This window comes from Protopterus annectens, chromosome 2.part1 (genome assembly GCF_019279795.1).
Source record: "Protopterus annectens isolate FY-2018-M chromosome 2.part1, PAN1.0, whole genome shotgun sequence".
NCBI classification, from domain to species: domain Eukaryota; kingdom Metazoa; phylum Chordata; order Ceratodontiformes; family Protopteridae; genus Protopterus; species Protopterus annectens.
This window is the reverse complement of record NC_056729.1, coordinates 689,518,045-689,529,581: the sequence shown is the minus strand read 5'-3', so window position 1 is coordinate 689,529,581 and position 11,537 is coordinate 689,518,045. Positions and strand designations below refer to the sequence as shown.

General features: G+C 41.5%; 2 protein-coding genes across 3 annotated transcripts in view; one reads left to right on the top strand and one right to left on the bottom strand.

The window, feature by feature from the left end:
* NFXL1 (nuclear transcription factor, X-box binding like 1) overlaps positions 1-11,537 on the bottom strand; it is a 1,793,512-nt gene that overhangs the window by 8,758 nt on the left and 1,773,217 nt on the right. The window lies entirely within an intron of this gene.
* The window catches only part of LOC122794208 (pleiotropic regulator 1-like), a gene marked incomplete at its 5' end in the record, with an annotated part of 228,274 nt that continues 218,214 nt past the window's right edge, over positions 1,478-11,537 (top strand). Inside the window, 3 exon segments of the mRNA XM_044062426.1 lie at positions 1,478-1,570; positions 2,133-2,282; positions 2,380-2,481. Coding sequence (XP_043918361.1) covers positions 1,478-1,570; positions 2,133-2,282; positions 2,380-2,481 — 345 coding nt within the window.

Sequence of the window (11,537 nt, the reverse complement as noted above, 5' to 3'; positions counted from 1 at the left end):
AATCCAGAAAAACTGATTAGAATAGTGCCATTTCAGCCTTAAATCCAAAAGAAATTTCAATTTAGATGCATTTCTAGAGGGTTTGTGAGCCCATTTATGCCTTTGAAGCTATCCATTATCCTACTGTCTGCCACTTCCTTCAGTAATGCTTCTTAAGACAATACTGGCTCTCTGTAAAATCATCATTCACAGGTAATCCTTTCTTATGCCATCTACATGCTTTTCTTTGCATTGTTCTCTTCAAATGATTCTGCCATGTTGAGTTGCTGCCTGTGCATTGCACCTAAATCATGCTCCCTTCCCTTTCTCTTTTTCTTCCAGTGTATACACGTGAAGCTGGAGTGTTTTTTTGTACCTTAATCTTTCTTTGTACACTTTAGTTTTTCCTTACTTTTTTTGACATTAGGAATACAAACACTGCCATAAATGTGGCGGCAGTATCTTGCATGGAAGATTAATTTCTGCAGCTGTCAAGTCTCCACTGGTAACTGTATGTATGTGTTTTGCCCACCTTTACCACTGCCCCTTTCATGTTGCATTATGATTCTTGCTAGGTGCTGTCATTATGACTTCAGATACTTTTCCTTCTCTGCATTCCCTAGGACCTTCTTTACAGGGAATTTTTTCCCTTGGTTTTCCTAATTGAAGTTTGTAATATTGTACTATATACATACATATAACGTATGTATATATGTATGTATGTGTATATGTGGGTGTGTAAAATGTATGTGTGTGTGTGTGTGTGTGTGTGTGTGTGTGTGTGTGTGTGTGTGTGTGTGTGTGTGTGTGTAAAATGTATATGCGTTTGTGTCAAATGTATATTTGTGTGTGTCTGTGTGTGTAAAATGTGTATATATAATCTCAGGTGTTAAATCTGCATACCTTGCAAGCAGTATTTTCTTTTGCTGAAGACTGGTTTCTCCATCCATTGGCACTGTAGCACTTATTGCAATCAGTAAGCAGGTCAATCTTAATCTCTTATCCCATTGTAATATTTTTAACTGTAATCATGTTGCACTCCACAAGTTATCTTTTCCACAGACATTGTATCCCTGACATATTTTACTTCTAATCAGTTTCCAGTATGCTTCACCATGTGGAGTCCTTCCTTCACACTATTTCCTGTCCAGTTTCTTGAAAGATGAACTGACAGGGTATCTTCTGAAGCCCAGATACACCACATTTACTCCACCCCCTTTGTCTGCTTAAGTGATGCCCAGGCTTAGAGCTGAATCATGTTGGAATGGCACAACTTCTACTGCGTGATTTCTTACTTATGGCAGTATGTGTCTGCCCTGATTAATCTTTTTCTTAACTTTCCATCTTGTGAAGTTGAGATAGAGACACTTGTTATTGTTGTTTTTATATTAAATTTGAATGAATCATTGCATTTCTTGAATGTTAGTGTTGTAGCTAAGAATAATATTGTTGCCTTCATTTCTGCATTTTTTAAATGTGAACTTTCTTATTTTTCCAGGTTATCAGTGGCCATTTGGGATGGGTACGATGCATCACAGTGGAACCAGGTAATCAGTGGTTTGTTACAGGCTCCGCTGACCGGACTATTAAGGTAAGGAAAAAAAAAAACAAGGCTAGAATGTTTTGGAGAAGGGTTACCAGGCATTCTGCTCCTTTTTTCGCTCTTGTTTGACATGGCAGCAGAAAAACAGGCTGTAGGAGCATCTTCTGTTTTGTCTGTCATTTATTGTGTGTTTAAGCAACCAAGAATTTTGCTGTTATAACGTCATAAGTCTCATTGCATTATTACTGCATGAGATCATAGATATATATATATATGTATATATATATATATATATATATATATATGTATATGATTTTCATTAAGGTCAAGATGGATGCCAGAGTCTATCTTACCACATGCCTTCCTTAATGTTTCATGCTTGCCGCATGAAAGTAAATGAGTAGCAGCAATATTTTCCAATTGTTATTCGTAGTCAGCATTTTAGTACAGCTTTTTAATATTACGAATGTTAGATAATTCTTTTAAGTCTTGCACTGTGCTGCATACAACTGATTATCCAGGTGTCTTTTGCTGAAACATTGAGCTAACAGTTGTTTACTAAGATCTTAAAATAGCTCTTCTATTTGCAACTGCTTGTTTTATATTACAGATCTGGGATTTAGCAAGTGGGAAGTTGAAGCTGTCTTTGACTGGGCACATTAGCACAGTGAGAGGAGTGATTATCAGTTCACGAAGCCCCTACCTTTTCTCCTGTGGAGAGGACAAGCAAGTAAAATGCTGGGATTTGGAGTATAACAAGGTACAGTGCAGAAGCTAAACATAAAATGCCTAACTTTGAATGTTTTGATAAACCACAGGAAAGTATAAAACATTTTCCACCTTTTTTTTTTTTTTAGGTTATACGGCATTACCATGGTCACCTTAGTGCTGTATATGATCTGGATTTGCATCCCACAGTTGATGTATTGCTGACATGTAGCAGAGATTCAACTGCCCGTGTAAGTAAATGTAATATGTATGTATGCTGTATTAGCAGTCCTAACTCCACTCGTGTTCTCTGTCTGTATGTTAGTTGTATTGATACATGTGCATTTGGATAGTCCCCTTGATTACTTGTACCATATTCTGAGCAAGAATGCTGTTCTGCACATTACTACATTTAGCTACAATTAGCTTACTATTACTAGAAAGGCTCACCCAGACTCTGCTACACTTTGCTGTGAGGGAAAGGTTAGTTGGCTTTTTATTTGTTGTATTTTATATTACTTTATTGCCTTTTTCTATTTTGAATACTGTGATTTGTTTTCTTTACCTTGTGTTTTACTTGTATTCTGCTTTTAACTGCATATTAAAACTTGAAAAGAGACCACAGCTCTGTCTCTCATAAGTCAGACAGAAATCAGAACAGATCAATTAAGGACTCGCACATAAGATAGAACAGGTCAGTTAAGGTTAATCATCTGTGAAATGAGGGGATGGAGCTAGGAACTAAACCTTCTATTTAAGGGGTAAAATAAACATTTGAGAGCTTTACTAGAAAGGCTCACCCAGACTCTGCTACACTTTGCTGCGAGGAAAAGGTTAGTTTGCTTTTTATTTGTTGTATTTTGTTTTACTTTATTGCCTTTTTCTATTTTGAATACTGTGATTTGTTTGCTTTACCATGTGTTTTACTTGTATTCTGCTTTTAACTGCATATTAAAACTTGAAAAGAGACCACAGCTCTGTTTCTTGAGTCAGGCAGAAATGTTTAACCCCACCCTCCCACCTAGTTACTGTTGTGTTCTTAAACACCACCAGTTTCCTACCCCTTATGTTAATTTGACCATATATCTCATTTCCTCTCTGCTTTTACTGGCTTGTGTGAGTAAGCACAAAATTATCATTTTGTGAAATCACTCCCATTCAACAATTTAAATTTACTGGCCATCCAACTGTATTCCATAGTACCAGAATATAAAAGTGACCACCCCATTTCAATCTCTCTTGCTGTTTTAAAAATAGTGACTCTTCACTACTAAAACCTAAGTTACCTACTTTCACATCTAACTCCTCTAGTGTTTAGGATAGACCTTTTTTATCTTACCTTTAAGCATCCCTGTGACTAGCACTTGCTCTAAAATATGCTGGAAAGCACTAGGAAGCCTTAAACTGATACAAGCACTCAACTCTCTTTGTTAATAAGGAGAAATTAATTGTAGGCACTAAACACCCTATAATTGCAGAGTACCTTGCTAAAGTAAGGGAAAACAGCTCTTGTACTTTACAAAAAAATCACCAAACCAGGCATGTGCAAGGGTCAGCTTCTGTTGATTTCTCCTGTCCAACAGGTGAATCTGGGCATACTGGGGCAATGCAGCAGTTGCCTCATGTACACAGACAACCCTCTCCTTCTACCACCCAACACTACAACCTGCGAGAGATGCACTTACATAGCCGAACTGGAAGCAAAGCTCTCGCCACCTAAGATTGTGCTAGACAGTCGAGAGGGGAAGGTTATTATCCACACCACATCTCAAGCAACACCTAGCCCATCTAAACCTACACCACCAATGCCCTCACATAGCAACACTAAACCCTCATATGTGGAGGCCCTTAACAGTAACCTGCCCAAGCAACAAGGACCTCAGAAGCTGAAACGCAAACAAATACCAATCACAACCGAAGTGTCACATAGTTCACAACTCCAGTGTGCCACCCAACAACAGCCCCTAAGGCAAGACAACGTACCCAATACTTTAGTTATGGGTGACTCTAGTCAGGCACACTGATGTCCCATTCACCAGACTGAACAAGTAGAAAATTACAGTCAGCTGCCTGTCGGGTGCCAGGATCCGCCACATAACACATGCACTCAAGTCACTCCATAACAAGTACAAATATGACTGTCATTGTCCATGATGAAGTGAATGATTTGAGACATACCTCCCTGGACTACATGAAAAGAGACATGGAAGAGCTCTCGGATCATGTGGCCCAGGCAGGTATGACCCTAGCCCTTAGTAGCATCCTGCCTTCGCCCAGACTGATAGCACAGTGCAAGGACAAAATGATTGACTTCAACAATTGGCTAAGTTGCTGATGTCATTCAAAGGGGATCCAGTATCTGTCTGCCTGGGATTACATGATTGACAGACCACGATGCTTTGCCAGAGATGGTCTGCACCTATCGCCTATGGGATTCAGGTTACTGGCTAAGGCTCTTGCCACCCCTGTAGTGCCTTTTTTTAGGCAAAGTTCAAAGGACAAAACCACAACCATAACAGGTCCAAGCATACAAAATCTGAAGGTAATGCTACTCAATGCTAGAAGTCTAAACCTCAAAATTCACTCTCTCAAGGCACTCCTAAAAATGGAGAACATCGATATCTGTGCAATAACTGAGACCTGGTTCAAGGCTCCAGAGACCACCCCTGCAATACCAGGCTACAACTCTTACCACACTTTTCGGCCACCAACCAGGACCAAAACACTAAAGGTGAAGGAGTATCAATATTCACCAAGGATATTCACACCACCAGGCTAGTTGCCCAACACAATGCATCTGAAATTCTCCAGGTACGACTAACACTAGGTAAGACTGCAATCCAAAATGCAGCTTGCTACAGATCCCCCACCAAGCCCCAAGATTCTCACTACACCTTTCTAAACATTACTGGAAAATATTAAGATAAACCAAACACCGTAATACTGGGTGATTTCAACTACCCTGCCATTAACTGGGAAAACTACTTGTGTACCAATACCTTTGCCCAATGGTTCTTGGAATTCATAAATTCCAATGCCCTGGATCAGCTAATCCATAGTCCCACCAGGGGCTCCAATATCCTAGACCTGGTCATTACCAGCATGGGAAATCGATGCTCCACACCTATGGTCACCCCCTCATTGGTCAGGTCTGACCATAAGCTAATCATCCTTGACCTCCACACCCCCCCCCCCGAAAGGAAACCTCCATAAAAAACTTCTCCAAAGCCAACTTCATGCTACTCAAGTCAGAAGTGACATACTTCATGACACCATGCAGACGGGAACTGAAAGATCGACTGCTGAGTCCTACACTAAGGCACTCTATGAGCACATCCACTCGTACATGAATCGTGCCATCCTAAATAGAACCAACATGCTGTCCTCCAAAAAAAGGAAGCCAATCTGGTGGTCCCCTGCCATAAACTAACTTTACAACCAAAATGAAGAAACTGTTGCAGAAAAGAGGAAAATTCCAGGATGCAAAAATCTCCCTTACCAACCTTGGTAAGAAGCTGAGATCCCTCATAAAATCCTCCAAAGCTAGTTACGAAAATAAAATTGCCAAAGATTCCAAAGACAGCCATAAGGCATTCTATAGCTATGTTGAGAATCTAAATGGCAATGCTCAGATCTGCTCTGAGCTGTAACAGAATGGCATTAAATAATACTAATCCCAAGGATATTGCCAATATCCTGGCAGATCGATTCAGTGCCAACTTCACCCCCCCTCTCACCCCCTAAAGGACCAATCTCAATACCAAAGGTTTGCCAAATTCCAGTAATAATGGCCACATAGGTAAAAACGCACTCTCCAAAGCTAAGAATACAGCATCCATGGGACCAGACGACATCGCAGGCTGTGTACTACATGAGCTACAAAATGAACTGGCACCTTATTGAATCCCCAGATGATGTGGATATTCTACAAAAGGGCCTTACAGAAACAGATGCTTGGTGCCAGAGCCATGGGCTCAAGCTCAATGCCAAGAATTGTATAGTTATCCCCTTTGGGAAAAAACATGTACCCATTTATTACCACATAGGTGGCAGTACACTAAACACCAAAAGTGTGATAAGAGACTTGGGTACACAGGTGGACAGTGGTCTCACCTTCGATAACCACATCACCACAACATTCAGGAAATCCTTCTGTCTGACACACCTCATCGTGAAGAGCTTTTCTTCTGGAAAAAAGGAGGTTATTGTCCCACTGTACTCATCCCTCTTTAGACCCATTATAGAATACAACGCCCCATTTGGTATGTACCTCTCAGGACATCTGCAACAACTGGAAAGGCCGCATAAATACCTCACGAAAAGAATCACAGGCCTAAAGCAAATGCCCTATGCTAACCATGTAAAAAAACTCCAGATGTACTCTGTCACATATCATCTACTGAGAGGCGATCTCTGCTTAACATACAAGGCCATGTCAAACTCATGCTACACTTAAAGAAATCCCAATCCCTCAGAGCCACACGCTCCAAGGATCTAAACCTTGTCATCATAATGAACAAAACATGCTGGAGGGATAGGTTTCTGACCTAGAGACTCCCCAGACTCTGGAACAGACTGCCCATACATGTCAGGCAGAGAGCCTCTTTGGCCCTCTTCAGAAGGAACCTTGACAATTGGATGGGAGATAGGAAATTCACCCCGAGGATCACGTCAGTCTCCCTGCTAGACAGGGTTCCAGGGCAGTAAATATTGTGGGAAGAAATGGCCATGGAATTGTTATGGCTAGGCTTGTATAGGCCCTAGGGCCGATAGCCTACTAGCAACCTATGAACCTATTTGAATGTTGGAGCATGTATATACAAGACAGCTGTTGTGTGCAACATAGTAAAGACTTAATACTGGTATTGCAAATGCAGTCTTGGATGCTTTCCATAGATAAGTCTAAATATAATAGATGCAGTGAAAATGTGTAAGTTGTATAGTATAACATAGAAACAATGTTTAGTATGCAAGGCCATATTATTGCTGCACTGCAAAATCTTCTGTGCATAATATCTTATCTTTTTAAGGAAAACTAGCCTTATTTACCTGCCATATATGTTTAGTTTCTGTGCCTTTAGTTGAATATAGTTTCAGAGGGCCGTTTTTTGGCCTAGCCTATGGTGGAGGAACACACATTGCTGTGTGAAATATATTGTAACCTTTAACATGGAAACACCGTCCGAGATTATACATTTTGCCTTCTATACCTCATGTCAAACATCAGTCCTAACAAATGTATGGCTTCATGTAATGGCTGATTGTAGCAATGGTTGACCTTTCATGTGCAGAGAGTAACTTGGTATGTTCTTTTGCTCAATTGTGGTATTTCTAGCTACTAAGACTTCAGCCTCATATCATACTCATGTTCTTTGGCCTTCAAAATCCATCCCCAAGAAAGTAGCAGTCTAAGGAGAAGGTGTAGAGGGGTAGTATCTGATGTCCTGCTGAGACTCAAGGGAGTAAGTCCTTGTGAGGTATTCTTCAGCTGCTAAACTATACAGTCAAGATCCCATGATCTGTAATGAAGCCTGTTTGGCAACTGTCGCACCAAGAGAAGCAGGCATGTCTTACTGAGCTGACAAGCATTATTTGACTTTTGGAGTTGACATTTCTTCTGGGCATCCTTGTCAAAGCTTGAGTTGTAGTCTTGGAAGGGGAGGCTTGGCAACCCAGAGGACATTTCAGGCCTTGAGGTGGAAGCTTGAGATTCCCATCCGCAAGCTTAGACCTCCAAGTCAGATAACCCAGAAGGTAGGGCACAAATTACCTGCCCAAGTTTCCTGCAGTTTAGTGCATGGGCATCCATAGATTCCTTACTCTTTACCCGACTCCAGCTGTTTCTGATCAGTGAATCTCCTTGGCTGAGTATTTTTTTTTCCAGGTTCTTAATAATCTACAGCCATATTGTGATCCCTCTTTTTCTGGACTCCTCTCTGGTGAAAGAGAGAGAAAGTAAAGGATGATTCATCTGAGAGTGAGGAGGAGGATTTGATTTGCACTTCCCAAATTCCTTCACATTTAAGATATGACAACTACATAGAATACATTACTTCCTCCGTTTCACCCATAGAGAGTGTCATTTGAAGTCATACTTTGCAGGAAGAAAGAGGTATCCTTCAAATAGGAAGCCAAAGAGGCATCCAAAACCCAAAGACAGGCACATTAATTTACTGGGCCACATTACCCCCGACCTGTGGCTACTCCTGTTTTAAGAGCCTGAGGATGTTCTCCTTGCAGCTTTTAAGGAATAAGGCATCCATCTCCTCAGCCCCTGAGAAATCTGAAAGTTTCCAAAGGATCCAGGAATCCATAAGTTTTTATTTGTATTTGTTTACTGGAGTAGCACACTGATCACAGTGGATTTGCAGGCAAAGCCCTGGTGAATAGGCACACATAAGAAGTGAACAAAACACACACATGCATATACTACAACGTTTAGTTCAAGAAACAGTTTAGTTTTACCTGAGCCCTGTGGTGCATCCTACAGGGGTGTGTGTTGATCTAGCTAAGGTGTCAGCATTGATTTCTGCCTCCTGTACTCTGCTAAAAAACAAGGGAAGGTGAGTTCTAGACCATTTTGGGAAAAGTTATATACATCTGCCACTTTATCCTTCAGGTTTGGAAACTGTCCCACACACACACGACCACTTTACTCTCCTCAGCTAAGACAAGGAGAAGTCTGGGAGATGTCAAAAGGAGAACTAACTGCAGTTCAGACTATGAGTTGGGGAGACACTTAATTAAGTGTGCTTATGATACTGTAAAGGCAGCATCCAGGCTGGCATCTGTGAAGTCAGACATACAAAGGCAGATCTGGCTAAGGCTACCACTCCTGCCAGTGGATGTCAAAACTCAGCTGCTCAGTGTCCTACTAGATAAGAAACTTCTCTTTGGGAACCTCATTAGTGAAATGTTTAGGAAAATAAAGGAAAGGGGCAAAACCATACAGAGTGTGGTGTGACTTGAATTACTCCTCCTCTAAACATGGCCCTTACTACTCCAGACTAGGAATGGTAGGCCACCAAATGGAAGAAAATGGCTTTTGTAAGAAAAAAATGACCAGTATTACCGTAAAGGCCTTCCACCACCAGGTAGTAGCCATGCATGTTTGGATCCCTTGTTTTTAAGCAAACTCTTATGCCAGTCTTCTCCATACCTTCAAAGATAGCTGGAAGGGTAATCCATTGTCTGAAAAAACTGAGGGAATATTATCATTTCACAATGCTACAAGCTGTTGTTTTTAAAGAAACCCAAGTTGACCAGTATCCTTCTTGTTCCAGAACACTGAGCAAATCTAATTTCCCATTTTTTTGAACTTCTACTACTTAGGGGTTGTAGAACCTTTGTTTAGAGAGGACCAAAAGAAAGTGTATTCTCATGGCTTTTTCTGGTGCCCTTAAAGAAAGGGTAATGGAGGCCCATCCTGGACCTTTCGAAATTCAGTGCTTACACCCCCAAGTTCAAGATACTAACAGATAACAGATCTTGCTGCCACTCCTCTTTCCTCAGGCCCTGATGGTCACTTTAGGAGTCAGGGATGCCTCACTTCAGATTCCCATTCATAAGCACCAGAGGCACTTCCTTAGGTTGAAATGAGGGGATTCCCACTGTGTGTTTACTTCCTTACCCCTTGGATTGGCTTCTGTACACAAGGTCTTCCCAGACTTGTCTGGCTGTAAAAATATATTTCTACAGAACAAAAGGCATTTGCCTCTTTCCCTGTGTGGATGAGTGCCTCATTCAGGTACTGTCATAGGAAATGGGGAACAAGGGTGTCCATTTCACAGCAGATTGCTTCCAAAGTCTAGGGATTTCCTTCAACTTCCCAAAGACAACCTTCTCCATTTCCAAAAGAGTAAAATTGAACTCCATTTGCCACATGGCCTTCCTCCCTCAAGAGAAGGTGAAATACTTTTCATCATGTCTTCCACAACATGTTAAATAAAGTTAGCATGCTGGATACTGCGGTGGTGGTGCTGCGGTAGCATTGTCGCCTCACAGTACGACGTTGTCCTGTTCGATTCTCGGCTAGAGCATCTTCTGTGTGGAGACGTGCGTGAATGGGTGTCCCTTCGTTGAAGGTTGTGCTTCAGGCACATAAAAATCTACTGCCAATCATTAGCGGACCGGAGTTCCACTGTGGCGACCCCTAACCGGGAAAAGCCAGAAGACACAACAACAGTGCCTTAGCATGCTGGAATACATGGCACATGAGGAAGTGCTAGTGGTACCCAAGATCCATTTATAGCCAACACTTCCAGTCAATGGAAGAAATGTGTCTTACCATACCCTGCATTATCCTGTGAACTTAATTAGTAGTCCACCTAGGCCATACAGAATTTGGGGGTGTCTTTCACCCAGAAATGCCAAATTCTAGCCCTAACAGAAGCTTCAGACCTGTTATGGATGGGAGAAGGGGTGTAACTACAGAATGTCAAGGTACAATGTCAAGGTACAAGGACTGTGACCAGCATTCCAAAGAATGAAGCACATAATTTGAAAGAAATGATGGCTTTGGTGCATGCTGTCAAGGCTTTCAAACCAATCTGGAAGAAAGATGTCCTTTGGGTGACAGCTCGACATTGTTATGGTTATGTGGTATTGTCAGCAAGCAGGTAGCAACCTGATCATACCCCCGTTGTGCAAGGAACAAGCTCTTCAAGAACCTGTGTGCAAGTGTACCCTATGAAGACGCTTGGGTGGTGGATGCCTTCTCTTTCAGCTAGAGCTCTTTCTCTATACACTTCTTCCAGTCCCCCTACTCCTCATTTTGATACTGAAGATAAGAAGGAAAGCCCAAAGAATCATTTGATAGCAACGTTTTGGTCCAGGCAGCACTGATTCTGCCTCTTTGTGGAAATGTCCAGGCGGCAACATTGCATGCTGCCCCCTGCAGGTAGAACTCTTGTCCCAGAACCGACAGGCCATCTACACTCCAACCTGGAGTATTTTACTCTTATTTTTCAGACACCAGCTTACTGAGGACAGGTTTAATATACTTAAGTAGTGCAGGAAGTCTACCACTATGAAATTGTTTATACAAATGGAAAAGGTTTTCACTCTGTGGCCGTAAAAGGAATTGGGATCTGCTACAAAACCAGAGTCCCTGATCCTGCAGTATTTAAGTAAGCTGTTTAATTCAGGGTTGGTCATTGTTTCCTTTAAGTACTTCTTTCTACCATTTTATCCTGCCTTCAGTTAGATCTACCATTGAATAGCCTGCAACCTATTAAGCAGTTCTTAAAAGGAGCCATACACTGAGGCATTCTTCCTTGAGAATTGCACTGCATTCTAGAGAAAAATG